The 20,625-nt window shown below is 36.3% G+C and overlaps 2 protein-coding genes across 4 annotated transcripts in view; one reads left to right on the forward strand and one right to left on the reverse strand.

Annotated features, from left to right (window-relative positions):
* Positions 1–14,629, reverse strand: part of KPNA1 (karyopherin subunit alpha 1) — a 47,316-nt gene extending 32,687 nt beyond the window's left edge. The window contains exons 1-4 of one of the 2 annotated variants that reach the window (XM_058169778.1): positions 14,477–14,629; positions 5,955–6,074; positions 5,496–5,629; positions 243–350 (exon numbers count right to left, since the gene is read on the reverse strand). In XM_058169778.1, coding sequence (XP_058025761.1) covers positions 243–350; positions 5,496–5,624 — 237 coding nt within the window. In that variant the 5' untranslated portion in view covers positions 5,625–5,629; positions 5,955–6,074; positions 14,477–14,629. The remainder of the gene's footprint in view (positions 1–242; positions 351–5,495; positions 5,630–5,954; positions 6,075–14,476) is intronic. The other variant, XM_058169779.1, reaches the window with a different exon arrangement.
* A 45-nt stretch (positions 14,630–14,674) lies between these two features.
* Positions 14,675–20,625, forward strand: part of FBXO40 (F-box protein 40) — a 41,798-nt gene continuing 35,847 nt past the window's right edge. For both annotated transcript variants that reach the window (XM_058169777.1, XM_058169776.1), the window contains exon 1: positions 14,675–14,760. The gene's annotated coding sequence lies outside the window, so the exon portion shown is untranslated. The remainder of the gene's footprint in view (positions 14,761–20,625) is intronic.

Below are 20,625 nucleotides of genomic sequence, written 5' to 3' on the forward strand. Positions count from 1 at the left end.
ACATATATAGTGCATAGCCCAACTGTTATTTACCTGGCCCTCCCCATCCCAAGGCAAGAATGCAGCATGCTTATTAAATATACTTAATTTGAGAATGTTCATGCAATTAGTAGATATCTTGATCCCAGAGAATTGTGTTTTGCTTTACAGCTTTAGAAATAATCAATAATGAAATTATTACAGTGGCTGGTCACAGTCAGCCAGATGTTCAGACTGGATTTGACATTTTATTATGGACTTACAGACGTCATTTCCATGTTATTCATTTGAGTTTCATGGAAACCACCATCTGACATAACTTCCTCCTCTGTCTCTTCATCAGCTGTGGCAACATTTCTACGTTTAAATAACTAGAAAAGAAATGCAATGATATTAAAATTAGAAGTATGTAATTTAGAGACTAAAACAATTCACAATTTATCAAACAATCACAAGGTCCTAGACCCTATAACCTCGTCAGTAATGTTTGGAAAAAAAATGCTGGGAGGGACACAAAATAGTATAATTGTTGGGGAAAATGGAGATTATACATTCAGCTATATATAATGGATATATAAAGTCTACACATCTCTGTTAAAGTGCCAGGTTTTAAAAAAAACAAAACCAAACCAAGATAAATCACTTCAGATTTTTTTCCAGCTTTAACGTAACCTAAAAGCTGTACTATCCAATTGAAAAACAAATTGAAATCTTTTAGGGAGAAATTTAAAAAACATACAGTAACATGGTCACATAAAGATGCATAACATTAAACTAATACCTTATTGAAGCATTTTTTATTTTATGACAGTACTCAGTCTTTTGGAGTAGGAGTCTGGCACATCTTGCCCTCAGAATTTTTGCCCATTCTTCCTTGCAAAAGTAATCAAATCTGACAAGATTTCAAGGATGTCTCCTGAGCTTTTCAGGTCATCCCCAGATTTTTAATTGAATTCTGGTCTGGATCCTTCCAAAACTTTGATCTTCTTGTGATGAAGCCATTATTTTGTTGACTTAGAGGTATGCTTTGGGTTTTTGTCATGTTGAAAAGTGAAATTCCTCTTCATTGTCAGCATCAGCAGCGTGAAGGTTTCATGCCAAAATTGAGTGATATTTGGAACTGTTCCTAATTGCCTCCACCTTGACTAAAGCCCCAGTTCCAGCTTAAGAAAAACAGCCCCAAAGCATAATACTGCCACTACCATGCTTCACTGTATGGTGTACTTGGATGCTCAGTGTTTTTGTGCCAAACATACTTTTTGGAATTATGGCCAGAAAATCCAACCTTGGTCTGATTAGACCACGGGTGTCAAACTGAATAGTGTCATGTGACGTATCATGACTTTTTTGCCTTTGTGGAGCCAGGGCAGCCATGGCCTGCGTGAGACGTATCCGACCTGCGGGCACCAGTTTGACAGGCCTGTATTAGACTATAACATTTTCCCACATGCTTTTGTCAGACTTGACATAGGTTTTTGCAACGAGTTTGTTTTTCTTTGTAAGAAAAGTTTCTGTCTTGCCACCCTACTCTACAGCCGAGACATATGAAGAATCAGTAGATTGTTGTCACGTGAGATACACAACCAGCACTTGCCAGAACTTCCTGTATCTCCTTTAATGTTGCTATAGGCCTCTTAGCAGCCTCTCAACCAGTTCTGTTTTTTCATCAATTTTGGAGGAATGTCCAGTTCTTGGTAATGTCACTGTTGTGCCCTATTTTCTCCACTGTTGATGACTGTCTTCACTGTATTCCATGATATATCTAATGCCTTGAAAAATGTTTGTACTGTTTTCCTGCCTGATACCTTCCAATAATAAGATGCTCTGTAAGTTCTTTGCAGACCATGGCTTTTGCTGTAAAAGGCAACTGAGTAAATGTCAGAAAAATCCTGTGACTTTATATGGGCTTGATCAGTCACTTTAATTGATGGCATATACTGACTAGTATTTAACATCAGTATGAATGTGATTGGTTAATTCTGAACATAGCCACATCCCTACTTATGAGGGCATGCAGAGTTATGCAGCCACGTTATTGTAAATTTTTATTGTTACTTTTATCCCTAAAAGATTCCAGTTTTTCAACTGAATTATACAACTTATATGTTGTTTTAAAGGTTGAAAAAAATGTGATGCGATTGATCTTTGTCTGATTTTTTTTAACATATCAAAAATCTGGCATTTTAACAGGGATGTGTAGACTTTCTATATCCATTGTATACTGTGGAAGAGAGTATAAATTGAGGCAAAATACAAAAACTGTGCAATATAGTGCACTGTTTGTTTTATTTTTGCCTGTACACCGCCCTGAGTCCTTCGGGAGAAGGGCGGTATAGAAATCAAATAAATAAATAAATAAATATACTTGAAAAAGCCTATCCCTCCGCCACTTTCAGCTGTAATGTCTATCTTTACTAGCTGAAAGACTGGATATTCTGCTGAACATCCATAATAGAATGATTAAAGGCTACTAATATCCTTCAATCTAAAGTAATGGTCTCTGAATTTCAGTCCAATTTAAGTGGGATGTAAGAATATAATAAAGCAGGATCATCCAGTTCCCTTTACAACAGCTTTAAAACATGAAATACTAGCCTTTCCAGAAGATTATCAACTAGATCAAAAGTTTCCAAACTTTCTTAGTTGCTGGCTTCCTTAGTTTATTTAGTTTGGGAAACACAGAGCTAGATATTGAAAGGGGTTCACAGCTTCTAATTAAACTCCTATTTATTTCACGAATTTTAAAATAATCAGTGACATATTTTCTGTAAGTTGGAGAGCAGGTAATAGTAAGCATAAACTAACATCCTACTAATTTTTTTGGCCTTGGGTGCAATGAAAGAGTTTTTCGAATTTCAACAGTTGCCAGGAGCAGAAAACTCAACATATTTTACGTTATTTCATATAGAATATAAAGTGGGTTCTTTAAATTACTGCAACACAACTATTTTGGAAAATTCATATAAAACATTATGAGTGGAACTCTTTTTATCTAGCACTTGAAACCAAAGAACACCAAAAGCATGTCCAAAAGCTCATATTTTTTTCTTCTGTATTATTTCACAAAAATATAATTACACATTTAAGAAACATAATTTTCTAAGTAATAGGGAAGAAAAATATTTATTATGTTCAATGAACCGTATATAATAAAATGAATTCCAATCTTAATATATGGGAAGGGAAAAATGTATATAACACATAACAAAATACTTTCAATAACAGAACCATATCCTTTTGAAAGTAAAAATTATAAATAGAGCCAGTAATAATGACCAGATTTCTTTAAATATGGTGTTATCCACTACGAATGTGTGCCAGCCTAAAAGAGGCACTGTAATAAATGTATTTTATAATTTTGTTAGCCCTTTTGTCATATGAGCAAAGCCTTTGCCAAATGGGATGCCCTTTTATCTCCCTTCTAAGACTACTGTAGGGTGGCCATTGAATTGAGCTACAGAAAATGCCTTCTTATACTAAAGGATTGTGATTTGGTAAATATTTGGCAGGATGAAGAGGCTAGTCAAAAATATATCCTTGGGAAGAGATGCTAGGTTTAATTGGCTAGCAAAATCCTCAATTCATTGTCTCAAAGCTGCCACTCCATCCTCAATGTTTGAACATGCAGGGCTGATTTAAGGAAATTCCAGGATAAATCAAAATTATCAGTAAGAATCTAGGGCCAGACTTAAAAGGGGCAGTATGTAAAAATTTTGGCTCAGTATCTAAAAATGTGAAAGCAAGTGTTGGTCTTAATTATATTGACAGCCTCACAGAAAAAATCTGCATTTGAGACACAGCAAGGAGCTTGGAATGTTCCTTAGAAATTTATTCTGAATGCTTTCTGAAAACAAGGAATTGTACAAGCTTAGTTGGACACAAAAAACAGTTGAGCTCCAACACTTGGCGTATACAAGTAATAAATAATGCCTCTTTAATATGTAAGAATGATAGTAGTGCTGCAGTAACTATCTCAACTTTTATTATTTTATTTATTATCTGTGCTATATATTCTCTATGCATTTTCTGTGAGATCACAGCACAAAAGACTATGCCTATGCCTTGAAACTGAAATCAAATGAGTCTTAACGATATATGTTTTTGGGAAATCCATGCTAACTTCAGGTAATCACTATTTTTTTTTTCCAAACGTTTACAGATCTGTCACTATGAACTAGCATCTTCCTAGGTATCAAAGTCAAACTGATTGGCCTTTAATTCCTGGAACATTCTTTCTCTAACTTTTGAAATCAGCATTTGGCTTCTTTTACTTAACTGGCCCTTCATCATCCAGGAAATTCATAGATATGGCCACTGCCAATAAATTATTTCAGTATACTACTTTTAGTAAACAATTACATCATTTTATTGTTTAGATTTCAAAGATTTCTCAACTGTTAGCACACATACACACACATAAAAAATGTTTTTATTACCTGCCAAAAAGTATGTCTTTCTTAAAATCAATTAAGAATTCCATTAAACCAATGAAAATTTTGGGAAATCCATTGGCTTAAAAAAATTAAAATACAGGAATATATAACATTAGAAAATTTTACAATTAGAAATAATTCTATTCATTTCTGAACTGTATTAACAGAGTTTTTCTTAATTATATTTGAACATGACTTTCTGGGAAGAATATTTTTTGTTCCATTTTCTCCCTTTCTTTTGCTTCTTGATAATTTCCACTGAATATTATATGTGTGTGTGTGTGTGTGTGTGTGTGTATGCATATATATATATATATTTGTTTTCGTAGGTTTTCATAGGTATAGGTATGTAGGTCTTGGCATATTCGGGTCTTTTTCCGTGTAAGGTTGAGAGTATCTTGGTGATGTTTCGACAACGTCTCATTCATCATCTTCAGGCTGGTGCTTTCAACTTCGTGCTTGTGTGAGCAAACCTTGCTCACACAAGCACGAAGCCGAAAGCACCAGCCTAAAGATGATGAGTAAGACCTAGTCGAAACATCACCAAGATACTCTCAACCTTACACGGAAAAAGACCTGAATATGCCAAGACCTACACACACACACACATGTATGTAGGTCTTTGGTTATTCAGGTTTTTTCCCACGTAAAATTGGAAGTGTCTTGGCAACGTTTCGACGAAGTCTCATTCGTCATCTTCAGGCTTCAGCTTCGTGCTTCTGGGAGCAATGTGTGATCACAGCTGTTTCTTCCTTTTAACTCTTTAAAGTTAAACTCTTTAAAGTTAAACTTTAACTCTTTAAAGTTAAAAGGAAGAAAAAGCTGCAATCACACATTGCTCCGAGAAGCACGAAGCTGAAGCCTGAAGATGACGAATGAGACTTCGTCGAAACGTCGCCAAGACACTTCCAATTTTACGCGGGAGAAAACCTACATACAAACACCCACGAAAACCTCAGAAAACAAATATATATATATATATATTATACACACACACACACATGTATGACTGTATGTGTTTGTATATGCATATACATGAATATAGCCCTTTCCATTTTCAGTGTTCATAGAATTTCATTCTACCTGCTCCTCTCGTTTTTGCTTCCGCAGTTGAAGCCCCTCTTCTTCCCGACGGCGACGCATTTCATCAGGGTTGAGAGACTTGTTTTTATAACTTTTGAGTCGAAAATTCTCTTTTCCTGAAGATGTCATGGTTTCTAAACAGTGAAGTAATTAGAAAGGAAATCTGTATCAAGTGACATTTGACATGAAAAATGTATTATTTAAAATCAACAGTGGAAAGGGTTTAGAGGAATTATCTTCTTTGAGGGAAAAAACCACAGTTCGATAAGCTATTTTTATTCTTCTCCTAATATTGGCCTCATTTTGTCTAATTATTATTAGAGATATTTCTAAGCAACTATCTTGCCTTAATAAGAAAAACAAGCAAATTAAACATAATCTCAAAAATAAAAAAGGAGAAAACACAAGCAAACTGGAATAAGTCAGATCTGAAAATAGTTGCTATCAGAATATATTTACCTGAACCAACAATCAGTGTGATTTCTTCCTCTTTCTTTAATAAATGGACTAAAGCTACTTCATATCTTTCAAGTTTCTACAACTTCCCTTCTCCTTTGAAGTTCATATAATTTACAGCCACTACAGGTGTAATGTTAAAGAGACACAAAGATTTAGGCTTCTTACTTGCTACTTTCCCATTTTTATTGTTCATTCTTCAATATTTCTTGACCACCAAGAATCCAACCAAGCTAAAACCGCAGTCAAAAAAAGTCCTACACAAATAAATTCTTACCATAAGTACCTAAAAGTAAGGTATTCTTCAACTCAAGCTTTACTTGAATTTCATAGTCATATCATATATGTAATTCTCAAATAGTGATCAGTCTTAGTTTACAATTCTAGATAAGATTGGCCCAAAACTTTCACCAAGTAACACTTTCATATATACGTAGGAGTTTTCTAACAGGATATGGCTCTTTTTGTTTTATTTTTATCTCATGCTTATCTTAAAGATTTATTTCATCCTGATACAATCAATAAACCAATCTTCTTCAGCAAGTCAAATGTTCATTGGTTACAAATACTGAATATAGTTCTAGGCAAAGCTTTTTAAGAAGAACTTGACAAGCAGGAGCATATCCAAAGGAAAGCAGGTAAAGATTAGGTTCAGGAAAGACAAATCTATTAAATATAGTTAATCTAATATAGAATAACAAAGTTGGAAGGGACCTTGGAGGTCTTCTACTCCAACCCCCTTCTCAAGCAGGAGAACCTATACCATTTCAGACAACTGGCTATCCCGTCTTTTCTTAAAAGCTTCCAGTGATGGAGCACCCACAACTCCTGAAGGCAACCTGTTCCACTGGTTGACTGTTCTCACTGTCAGGAAACTTTTCCTTAGTTCTGCGTTGGAGAAACTAGGTATGCTTAATCTGAAGAAAATGGTGGGGAGATATGTTGGCAATCTTCAAAAGCTACTGTATAGGGAAAAAAAAGCAGAATTGTTCAGTTCTTCCAGAAGACAAGAAACAATGGCTTAAATTACAAGGAAATTGATTTTTATGGACACTACAAAAAAAACCCTAATCGTTAAGCAGATTGCCTTATCAGGTAGTGGATGTTTAAACAGAGGATGAAGGGAAGTTTTGTACTATAAGATACACCATAGTAACAGAAAGTATTAGAATAACTATTTTGGCAGCCAATCCCAAGTAATGCAGTTGTGAATTACCGGTAGTTTTGTTTTCACTCCTGTTCTAAGTAAGCCTCAAATTAAAATTATTTTAATGTTTGCATTCTAATCTTTGTTATTACAAAAGAAGCACAGGCTTAAAAATTATTCTGAGGAAATGTCAGATGAAATGCCCCCTGGACCACAGGTAGTGGCAGTAAAAACTATACTAAACTACTACCTCAAAGCAGAATACTGTATGGGACCAAGGTATGAAGATTTGTAGGATTTCTTGAAAAACTTTTTTCCTGTAGGTTTTAGGGTTCATTATAAATATAATCACTCAAGAGACAACTTTGGGTCCAGGGGAAGCTGCATAAAAATAAATGCCATAAATAACATTAGGAGTAAAACAAAGGTGGAAGAGAAGTATATGAGTAGTCAACATAAGGTAGATGGAAGTGAAGGAAGAACAACGTAAAGAATAAAAGTGGTAAAAATGTCCCTGGCACTACTGGGAATAATAAACACTATCACTAAGATGGAGCTCAGTGCCAAGGTTAAGGAGATCAAGAGTTGTAATAATGTAATGGCATTTAAATTACATCAAGGGGTAATAAACCCAGGAACAGGACAGCTCTGTATTAGGAGAAAGTGCTAGGTGCAAATAGTAAGATAAAGTCTGTCTCTGAGAAGGATTTCGCCTGAAATGTAAAGATTGGGCTATGTGCTGCTGACTTCTCCCAAGTAAAGGTTTACTTTTCCTTCCAAAGTAGGTCCAAGAGCTACCTGACAGACTACATCCTGGAGTTCTAAAGGAGCTGGCAGATGTCATCTCAGAACCATTGTATCACATCTTTCAAAAATCCTGGAGCACTGGGGAACTACCAGAGGACTAGAAAAGAGCTGATGTTCCCATCTTCAAAAAAGGAAGAAAAAGAAACCCAGGAAACTACAGGCCAATCAGCCTAACATCAATACCCAGGAAGATACTGGAAAAGATAATAAAAAAACAGATCTGCCAAGACCTAGAAACGAATAAAGTAATAACTAGCAGCCAGCACAGGTTTGTTAAAAACAGATCATGCCAAACCAATCTTATTTCATTTTCAACATAGTGACTAAATTAGTAAACTAGCAAAATACTGTGGACATAATATACTTAAGACTTCAGCAAAGCATTCAACGAAGTAGACCACAACCTACTTCTTGGTAAACCAGAAAGCTAGTGAGATAGATAGCATCATCACCAGATGGATTCACAACTGGCTGACAAACCGTACCCAGCGAGTAGTCCTTAGGCCCAGTACTCTTCAATATCTTCATAAACTACTTAGATGAGGGAATAGAATAGAACTTACCAAATTTGCAGATGATATTAAGGTGTCAGGAATAGCTAACACCCTAGAAGATAGGCTTGTAACCTTATAACCTTTGTATTTTCTTTTAGTTCCAAAAATATTAAATAGAGACATAAGACAAGGTTTGAAAATAAAGACAATTAAAAATTGAGACCTTTTGCCATTAACGTGGTTTTGGTATTGCCAGATGATATAGAACATTTAATGAAGAAGTTGAAGGATTTTGGTAGACAAACAGGTTTTTAAGGTCAACAAAAAGATCCAGATTTTAGTTAAAAATATAAATACACAAAACTAAGTGATTTTGATGAGAAATACTGGTTTAAAATTGAGAGGCAGGTTAAGTACTTAGGGATTATGCTAATTAACATGACTTGTATGTTGGTATGTTGTTTCTGAATCATAGAATCATAGAGCTGGAAGGGACCTTGGATCTTCTAGTCTAAGCTTCTACTTCTACAGATCTTACATTATCCTGGTCAAGTGACTATCTAGTTTATGCTTGAAAACCTCCAGCGATGGAGCACTTGGGAAGAAGCTGTTCCAATGATTAATTAAAAGTTAATTAACTGCCAAGAACTTTCTCCTTAGTTGTAGATTGGTTCTCTCTTTAACAAGCTTCCATTCATTACTTCTTATCCTGCCCTCTGGTGCTTTGGATAATAGGTTGACCCCTTCTTCTGTGACAGATCAAGTATTGGAAGACAGCCATTGTGTCAACTAGTTCTTCTCTTCCTTAGATTAGACATACCCAATTCCTGCAACTGCTCATCATATGCTTTAGCCTCCAGTCCCCTAAAATCATTTTTGTTGCTCTCTTCTCCTCTCCTCTCCCCTCCCCTCCCCTTCCTTCTCTTCTCTTCCTTTCCCTTTCCTTCAGAATAACTATGAAATATGGAATGATATTAACAAAGACTAGTGAGTTAGGATAAATTACAAACATGTAGAATCTTGGACTTTTTGTTTGAGAAAAATAGAAATGAAGTTCTGATTTTAGCAATGATTAGCTCTGTCATGATGATAAAAATATTATGTATTTTTATTATTAGACATGTTTACTATATATTCTTTTATGTTTATTTTAAGTTTAAATAGATGTTATTTTATTAGAAAATTGTTATTTTGATGGTTTAAATAGCATTTTTATATTATGTCTGTTTTGTTTTAACTTAAGAGTAAGAAGTTATTATATAACTGAATCCCCCTTTTAACTTTTCCCCCTTTTGATCCCCTCCCCCATTTTTCCTTTTGTCTCCTTTCCTTCTAGCATTATATTAAACAATTTACTCCCAATATCTCTGCAAGCTTACAATGTGCAATCAAGAACCCAGTCTCTCCTACCAAAAGCCAAATATTTTTGTATTAAATGCCAGCTTTCCTCTGAATTCATCTACAAATTTGTCAGTCTCCTCTATAAACCTGTATTTGAATACCTGACTTGTCATCCAGTTCTATAAACATTCATTAATTAGGCACATCAGTTCTCCCCCTTTTATTATTCCTCTTCCTCTTATTGCTTTTCCATAGACAGAGGTGACTCCTATCCAAGTTTTTAAAAATGCATGTGTGTGTCTGTGAATTTCTCTCAAAGGCAAAACTGACTCAATTAAACAAGGAGGGTTTTTTTGTGTGGCACAGATCATAATTTCTTAAGAAAATGATTCCATGTGCTGTGGAGAATAATGACAATATGTTATTGGAATGGGCATGGTCAATTCTGGGGGCATTTTATATTTTAATAAACATACTGTAATCAAACTGTTGTAAACAAAATCAAAGACACTGACATAAATAAATTCAGACACTAAGCTAGAAATGGATAATAAGCCTTCATGTTGAAATGACATTAAGACATGGTAAGGCAGGTAGTCGGGATCAGTTTAAATCTGGTGAGATAGTAACATACTCACCCGAACAGATTCAACTTCTTCTCAGTTTTATAACAATGTAGTATAAGAAAAAACAATTCAGGAAAGTAACATATATAACAAACTAAGAGAAAAATATGTACATATATTATTGCAACTAATTAAAGGAAAAAACTGGAAAATTGTGTCAGAAACAGAAAAATTCTAAAAGTGTCTGCCAATTTACTTGAAAATCCTCTTATTCATCCTTCTGTCCAAAAGCGAGAAAATATGAAAAAGAGGCTATTTCCAAAATTGATAAACCACATCTTTCAACAATCCTAGTATATATGTATCTACTATTGCATTTATTCTTTTGACTACTTTCCTTGTGCAAGAACTTCACAATTCTTGGTGCTTTGATAAATTCCAAATTTATAAAACAGCTAAGGATGCATATGCACACTTGATAAGCAAGATCGTTTACTTACTTACTAAATTTGTGTCCTATCTTTCCTCCATGGGACTGAGCTAGCTTATTTGAGAATTTCTCCTTATTTTAATCTTTACAACATCCCTCCTATAAAGTAACCTTGGTTGCAAAAGGCTCTATGAGTGTCCATGAGAGTGTACCCTTGAATTCTCTACAATGCTAAATTACTATGCCACACAGGCTATTAATAATCATGTAAATAATATGTGGAAAATAGTCCAAAATATGTCAATCACAGGATAAGCTGAGGCCATGCGAGTTAAACTTCTAACTACAAATGTGCATTGCCAAATAAGGTAATTATAACCAACCTTTGTTAAACATTATATGAGGTGTCGTATAAATACAAATGAAGTTTTCTATTGTATTATCTTTATTTTGAAATAAACTTTATTAATTAAACTAGCAAAAATGTTCAGCCTATACAGTATTCATTGAGCTGTTCGTGAAACTTCTCACAGTAGACAGGTACAACTAGGAGAGATGTTGCTGGGGCTTAAAGCATCAATTTCATTCCAAACAGATCTATTCTGTCTACTGATGGAGTTCAACCTATGCTATAAAACCTGAAGCAATCCTCAAGCTGACAAAAATTGCACACCTTGCTTTAAAACAAAATTTACCAGAACAGGGTACTTACATAGTAATACCATAAGACAAAACAGATAATTAAGAATTCTAACAAATCTTCTAAAAAGTTTTTAGAAGCATCCAGAAAAACATTTGCAATTTACTCACTAGGAAGTTCCACTTAGATATTCTTATACAAGCATGGACAGAACTAGTGTGTTTTGGAATAATTCCAGTGGAGGAGTGAGACATAGAGACTACCATTTCAGAATCAAAGTACTTAATAGAATGACCAAGAACAGTAAAGAAAACAGAAACAACCTTCCCTGAGCTACCATTCCAGAAACATAAACCATGTCAGTTGAGGGAAAATAAAAATATGGCATCTTCAAGTAATGAGTTCAGAGGAAGTCCCTAATTAATATTGCACCTATTTAATCAATTACAATAGATTTCATTGTGAATTAGACAGATTGATATATAAAAAGAGAAAGTTACAGCTAGAGATGGAATAAAACATCTAGTTAAACCCAAAACATATTGCAGGAAGTAAAAACAGCAATCTGAAGAATTCCTTCAATGTCTCGTTGGCAATGCTCCTAAAATAAATAGCACAAACACTTTGACAAATACTTCAGCTTTATATATACGTAATGCTTGTATAATATTGAAATGGAAATTGATTCCAATATAAATATTTGAAATATTTTTCAGAACTACATGACCGGTTATTGCATTTACTGTAAGAACATGAACATCAAATAGTTTATCTTTTCCATTCCTACGGAATATTTTAGATATTCTATCTCTTATCTATTCCTTATCCCCAAGTAGCATTTTATAGGCATATCTATGTTGAACATAAGGGTGGGGTCAGAATATCCTATTATCATTATCAAAGAAAATGTAAGAATTGTAGCTTTAAAAGAAAATATTCCATATTTCTCTGAGCTTGAATTATTTTAGCAGGTGGTTCCAACTTTATTAGGATAAACAAATCATCTGCAACCTTGCCTGACTCAAGGGCCACTTTTGGTTCCTGAGGACCATGCAGAGACATGTGGCCGGAGAAAGATAAGTAGGTACAAAGATACAATTGATGTATGCTTGGTATATGTAAATGTCAATTTACACATATAAACATATCACAACTTAACATAATTTTAAAATCCATGTTTTAAAATAAACTGATTTCCCATTCTACATTTTTAAATTGAAGCAATAAAACAATCTAGAAGTGCTAAAAGTTGTTAGAATGACTGGAAAAATGTATGGTACCAAAGTACCACAACCAAGATGATGATGATGATCCTCTTGGGAAGAACATTCCTTAAATGAAGCAATACTAGGGAACAGAGTACTTCTGATTTGTCAGGATAAGAAGATTTGAGGAAGAGTAGGTAAGTACCAAAAGAGATGTACCTCTTGTAAATTGAACGTAAACTGTTTAGGATTTTATAAATACCAGCATCTTGAATTTCACTTGGAAACAGTACAGGGTTAGGCTTTTTTTGTGTAGCACAGATCACAATTTCTTAAGAAAATGATTCCATGTGCTGTGGAGAATAATGACAATGTTACTGGAATCGGCAGTTCTGGGGGCATTTTGTATTTTAATAAACATACTGTAATCAAACTGCTGTAAACAAAATCAAAGACACTGACATATATAAATCCAGACACTAAGATAGAAATGGACAAAAAACCTTCATGTTGAAATTACATTAAGACATGGTGAGGCAGGCAGAAAGAAGGTAGTTGGGATCAGCTTAAATCTGGTGAGATAGTAACATACTCACCCTAACAGATTCAACTTCTTCTCAGTTTTATAACAATGTAGTATAAGAAAAAACAATTCAGGAAAGCAACACATATAGCAAAGTAAGAGAAAAATATGTACATATATTATTGCAAACAATTAAACTCCTGGAAAATTGTGTCAGAAACAGAAAAATTCCAGAACAGAAAAAAAATATATATATCAATCATTCTCAAAGTGATTTAACTGTCTTCCTTTGAATTGGAGAATGCCTAAATTACGTACTTGATCTTTTATGGAACTGAAATTCACTTTGTAACAGAATGGGTGCAACTGCATAAAATACCCATCTGTGATTATAATCCATCTAATATCAATATATCTAACATTTCTCTATCCTTTTTAATTGGTTGGCGAAGCGATCATATAGTTCTGATTCTGGAAGAATCCAAAATCAGCAGCTAGAAAGAAGGAAACTAGGTACCAGGAAGAAAGACGGATGTGAAAGGAGGATATGAAATTCTGTGTGTATGGAATTTCACTAACTAACCCCTGAACCTCACAAGAGTGGCTATTTGCAGTTATCTCAGAAAACCCTGAAGTTATGCGCAAGTCAACAGGATATACTACTTACAATACTGTTATCTCCCAGAAAAATATTTTGGTTAATTGTCTCATCTGGAACGACTATGCTGTGGGTCTAATGATAATAGCTAGCAGAAAAATAAAGATCTGCACACTCTTAAATATTTGGACAAGACTCGCTTCGTTTGTACAAGGAGGTGGAGGGGGAATTTACAGGGATTGTCCGTCCCCCCACCCCAGGAAATAAGACTGGTGTGAAAATTCTGTTCAGTTACAAAGAAAGGGCCAAGCTTCATATATTAGGCAAAGGGTACCCAAATCTTCCACAGGTGCCAAAAACAGTCCCTGGCGCTATCAAACCATCCCAGGTAGGAAATGCCAAGACGAACTTTCGTTCTAAAACCCTGGAAGGCGAAGGTAGGCCGTCTCCAGTTACTTCATGCCTCCCGAGTAACCCCCCACCTTCCTGCGCCGCAAGTCACCACCTCAACGCCCCGCGAGTGAGAAGCAGCAGCAGCCGCAGCCTTCTCGAGGGGCCTCGCCCTCCCCTGTCCGCTCCCCCTTGGGGGACGCCAGGCTCAGCCTGCGGGCGCCCCCAACCAAAAGGCCGCGCACACTCCCAGCCCTCCTTTTGCCTCCTCGCTGGCCTGCTCACAGCCCTGGGCGAAACACAGCCCAACGGCCGCACTCTCTTAGGCAAGGCCGGCCCCTCGAATCAGGCGCGCACAACTAATCTACCACCAACCCCCAGTACCTGCTGTTGCGGCCGGCTAAAGAGCCGGCCTACACGGTACCAAAATCCTTCTTGGGCCCAAGGCGCGCACAGGCGCCTCTCCCTCTACGCAAGGCGAAGCCGGGTGCGAAAAGCTACAGCGCGCAGGCGCGGTTGAGCCAGCCATTTGGCGCAGCTTCCGGATCGCCTGTACGTAAATAAGTCTAGGGACAGAAGGGGCCTGTATAGAGAGCTGTGTTTCCGATCAGATGTGGCGGGGAGGTTTGCCGGGCTTACCTGCTGCGGGAACGCAAGAAAGATCCCATGTAAGGCGCGCGAGAGCCGTTTCTTTACCTGCTTCTAGGGCGGAAAGTAATAACCGGGCGAGATCCATCACTTTGCTCAGCGAGCCACTGAACGAGAGTGGCTTGGTGTTTGCCGCACCTTCGACGGGGTAACTAAAACCAGCGGGGTTGCCCACGGAGAGGAATTCACAAGAAAAAGAAAAGAGAGGCAGATGGGCAATGAGCATTCCTAAATAACGGTGATTTAAAAAAGAAAAATCCAAAAAGCGGATTCTTTATGGATACCCTTGGTGCAGCTCAGAACATTGAATATGCACATTTCCTAAAATGATCCTTCTGCAACTTGATCCAACAGATCTTGGAAAGAGGTAGCAGCTGACTTAATTGGGAAGTCCGCATCATTTGCGGGACAGGAGTAAAAGTTGTCTTCTGGAGATCTGACATAGAACTTTATTTCATGTGATATTTTTTTTCAGGTTCCATGGGAAGCGATGGATTGCATCTTTTTGTACAGAATGAACCCTAAATTCAGTTCACTCTGTCACAAAAACATTGACCATCATTTTTATATAGGCTCCACCAGAAGCCATCTCTTGGTACAAATAACATCATACTATGCCAAAAACAAAGAAACGTGGAATTTTTATTTTATGGCATTAATAGTACATTTCCAACATTGACTCTTGGGATAAATCTTAAAATAATCCACAAACTAATAAAAACATTGGATATGAAACCTATTGGATGAAATGATCAGTTTATAATGTGTTTGGGGAAGGGGGTGTTTTTTCTCTGAACATCCTGCAAAGCAGTACAGGCTGTGTTATAAACACTCAAGGTGCTTGGGATATTTTTTACATCTAATCCAAAACACACTATTCAATGCTCAATGCTTGAAATACCAACCATAAAACACACCGTTTGGTTGTTGGAGGCACAATCCCCAGTTTTATCCTAAATGGTAATATCCCTGCATCATCACTGTGCATCAGCCACAACACCTTTCCCTGCGCCATGCTAAAAACTGAACTGGTTATTGTAAGAGTGGGTGATGATCAGAACAAGATGGAATTTTGTGGGACATTAGAAGACAAAAACTGAGATGTTGAACGATCTCACAGCATTATCTTCTGGATATGGCAGGGGTGAAATCCAGCAGGTTCTAACAGGTTCTGGAGAACTGGTAGCGGAAATTTTGAGTAGTTCGGAGAACCGGAAAATACCACCTCTGGCTGGCCCCAGAGTGGTATGGGAATGGAGATTTTGCAATATCCTTCCTCCAGGAGGGGAGGGAATGAAGATTGTGCAGTATCTTTCCGCTGGAGTGGGGTGGGAATGGAGATTTTGCAATATCCTTCCTCTGGCACGCCCACCAAGCCACGCCCACAGAACGGGTAGGGAAAAATTTTGGATTTCACCCCTGGGATATGGTACAACAGGAAAGACTAGCTACAATAGCCTACCAGTTAGTCCAGTGTTGACATCATGTGATCTCATAGTATTAATATGGCTGTACTTTTCCCATTCAGCTCCTGGCTGAAAAAAACTATTTGAAACATTTATATAGTGCCCATCTTATAACAAACTTTGGCAGCTTCCAATTTAAAATTAAAGCAACACAAAAACCATAGTAAAATGATAACCTAACACATTAAAGAAAAACCTGGTGCTAAGTCAAGTTTCAGTCACCTTGTCTTATCCCAGCAGCTGTGAGAAAAGCCAGGTCTTCAGTGTTTTGCAAAAGACCAAGAGAGTAAGTGGTCTGCCAAACTTCAGGAGGAAGGGCGAGGGCTGCCATGGTTTTTGGCAAGCCACTAACACACTAACCCATCTGGTAAGTTGATATCATGCTGAAAGGATAAGCTGTTCCATATGAGTTATCCCCAGCCTTCTTTCTGCAATGAACTCCAAAACTATCTTGAAGTCTCAAGAGCCTATAGATCTAGTTAATTCAGTGATATTAAATAACATTGTTTTATTTTTAAATTTATTTGCCACCCATTTCACGGTTCAAAGTGACTATGAGTGGCTTACAGAATGATAAAATATATACATAGCTAGAGAATTAGAAGTATAAAACAGATTAACTTTACAAAAAAATTAAAAACCATGGGGGTAGGGCTGGACAAGCACAACATTAAGATTTGCTTTCTGTCTTAAAGTACCAACTTCTTCCAGCCCAACAGCTTCTCCTTCAGAACTCCATGCCAGCTAGCATAGCCAAGTTTTCAAGATTTGAAAGGAGTGGGGGGGGGAGAATCTTATCACCTGCAGCAAGATATTCCAAAGGCTGGAATATCCTGGATCTCACCATCTAAAATTCCTTTGCTGATGAGATCCACGATAGGCCCCTTCTGCCAGTACAAGTAGGGTGGACCAATCCCATTGGGAGAAGATGGTTCTTCAGATATCCTGCACCCTTGCCATAGACCCATTAAAATTCAATTTGAATTTGTATGCTTGTTGCCTTATTTTTGACTACATAAATATTTCCCAGTAAACTCCTGATATCTAGAGAACTGATCTCACTGATTTAAAAATGTTACAGTTAAACTATAAGTAAGTGCAAGGTAGCAAAGAACTATCCTAGAATTTCAAGAGAGACACAAAGTTCCTTATGTTTGTTAATTCCTGAGTTTTGGGCAGGAGGTCCTAAAATACTTCTTTTTTCTTTTGCTATTTTTAAAATATTAGACGAAAGGGAGAAGCTCTAAGAGCTCCCCAGCAATATTAACTATAGTTTGTCATGAGCTTCAGTTTTAGCAACAATAACCCCTCATAATTATATGATTACTCTTGGGAAAGGGTGGACTGCTAAGATTTAAATTATCCCTTCTCCCAATCTTTCTCTAATATGACTGGAGGAAAACAGTAGGCTGTTAGGCTATAAAAGTCAAAACTAGGAAATATCATTTCAAAGCCATTTCTGAAATACAATTCTATTAATGGAAGAATAATTCTATATCTCAAATTTGTGTGCTCAAGTTTATATTGGAATCTAACATATACTACATATTACTTAAAAAACATAGAATGGAAACAAGAATGGAAAGGTACCCCTGTTTCCATTTTGTTTTTTTGTGATGTTACTTTCTGTGCCACTTTTGCCCATGAAAACAGGCAGGTAGTCCTTGACTTATGACCACAATTCAATCCAAATTAATCACAGTTATTAAGTGAGCCTTGGTCCATTTTACTTCTTTTCTTGCCACAATTGTTAAGTGAATCACTGCAGTTGTTAAGTGAATCTCACTTCCCCATTGACTTTGCTTGTCAGGGGGTCGCAAAAGGTGACATGACCCTAGGACCCAGCCACCATCATAAATATGAACCAGTTGTCAAGCAATAAAAATGATCCATGAAACTACAGGCCCATTAGTTTACTGAGTGTTGTTAGCAAGTTGTATGCTAAACACCTAAACCACAAACTTCAAGATTGTATAATCTCAGAGGCCATAATTAAAGACAAACAAGCTAGATTCAGGGAAGGGAGATCAACAGTTGATCATATTTTGGTACTTCACCATCTTGTACAAAAATGTACATATAAAAAGAAATCATCTCTTTTTGTGGCCTTCCTTGACTTTAAACAAGTGTGTGATTCGCTATCCAGAAGTAACCTCTGCAATAAACTGAAAAATGCTACGATTGAAAAACACCTCCCCTATCTCATACAAAAACTATATTCTAACTCCACCTTCAAAGTAAGGTGTAACCCATAAGGGACTTTATCTGGCTCAGTAAGTGTACAAAGAGGACTACCCCAGGGATGAATACATTCAAGTACTTAGGGGTGGTTTTCCATAAGAAAGGTGTTTGGAAGGCAAACCTCAACCATATGATGCAATCAGCTGTTAGATCTTCAAATGCTTTCAAACACTTTTTACATGGGTGTAGGGTGACGAGGACAATTAGTTCCCATAGCCTTAAAACTCGTTGAGGCTAAAAAACTGAGGCAAATTCTCTACGGGGCACAAACAGGATTTTTTGAGAAAAAAGAGTCTTTAGAAAACAAACAAAATTCCTGCGATCCATTTTCGCTGCAGCTAGGGGGACATCAAACGCCCAGTTGAAAATTGAGACAGGAATGCCAAATTCAGGTAAGGGCCTGGTTGAAAATTCCATTCTTCCCAGAAGGCTTGACCCCTTTAGTCCTGATAGACAACTTCCCCTCTTCCGGTAAACAAGTGATGGAGCGGAAGATGGCCTTCTACGGACCTTCCCACTGTTTTTAATATCCCTATGATCAAGCCAAGCAAGTGGTTACCAGTAGAATAAGAGACATAGAGTTCCAGCTAGAATTTAACAGGATATCTCTCCACAGCAGAAATCAGATTAAATGGGGTGTTTGGGAATCAGCAAGGTATCTGGAAGACCTGATTTTTCCTAAGAACAGAATAGCATTTGTTAGAGCCAGATGTTAGAGCCAGATGCAGGGCAGGTATGATAAAACTCCAATAGCTGAGCAAATGTGTACATGTGGCAATGGGGAAGTTGAAGATATCTCACATGTCCTATTGCGTTGCAAGTTCTACAGAAACATCAAATCAACGTATCTCCTCCCTCTGTTGGAGAGATTTCTAGGGAGATCAGATAACTTCTATATTCACCATCTCCTTCAGGATTCAAATCCAGCTATCATTCTTGCAGTAGCAAAATTTTATGCTGCTGTAATGATAATAAGGAAAAAACACCTAAATATTCATATTATTAGTTTGCTTAGTTATTTTCCAATAATTTTTAGAGAACATATTTATTTTAATATTTAATTCTTGTGCTGATCTGTAATTGTAATAAAGATTGATTCTGATTCTGCCAAAGTCTGAATTTTGATCACGTGACTTTGGGCATGCTGCAATGGTCATAAGTGTGAAAAACAGTCATGTTTTTCAATGATGTTGTAACTTCGAACGGTCACTAAATGAACTGCTATAAGTGAAGGACTACTTGTATACAATTACTATATAGCTAGAAAGGAACACAAGACAGTGATGAGATGTGACCGAAAACTGGGAAAACAATGAATTGGCAGCTTTAATCACAATCTGCTACTGATCAATTTATAGACAGATAGGGATTTAAACAAAGTCTATTCATTTGTCATTATTTTCTCATATTGTGTGCTCCATGTCTGTAGTGATCATGTGTCCTTATTATAAAGGACAGTCCTTTATTTCAGAAAGCTATTCTTTAGATTATTAATTTAAAAAAAAACACAATTTGTCATTTAACTTTTAATCTATAAACAGTACCACTTAACGCAGTCTTTCACATTCATGTAAAAATATGGAAACTGGCTTTTTAAAAAATAAATGTACATATTCTGTTTGATTTTAGATATTTTTCTTAGGATATACATTTTTGTAAATTTTTCCTTTGTTTTGCTCTTTAAATTTTTTTTGTAAAACAAATTTAAAAACATAGCAATTAAATATTGTTTTCCTTATATGAACCACTTTTAGATTTGCCCCTTTTTCTGGTTTGTCCTTTATTTTTTCGAAGAAAATGTGGTTACTGTTGATATGCTTCAAAACGAGTTTAAAAAGAAGTTTGCAAGGAGTAGACTAGTAGGGTCCATGCCATGGTCAAAATTCAGGCCTGATACATTTCTATAAATCCAGAGTAAAGCTCATTAGAAAATGAAATGAAAAGCTGCTGCTAAGATGGAAGAAAAGAACAACCAACCCATATCTACTTTCAAGCATCTAAATTATGATTTGGACTTGGGTTATTACTTAACTTTTAATGTCAGTAAGATTCATAAAGATAGTTTAAACTTTTATGTTTTCAGACAGGAAAGCTAATACTTTGTACTGAATAAGATTTGTGATCTAGCTGCTATGTATGGAAAAGGCTGAAGAAAAATATTTGTAGTGAAAAATAAAA

The sequence above is a fragment of the Ahaetulla prasina genome, chromosome 2 (assembly GCF_028640845.1).
Source record: "Ahaetulla prasina isolate Xishuangbanna chromosome 2, ASM2864084v1, whole genome shotgun sequence".
Classification (NCBI taxonomy): Eukaryota; Metazoa; Chordata; class Lepidosauria; order Squamata; family Colubridae; genus Ahaetulla; species Ahaetulla prasina.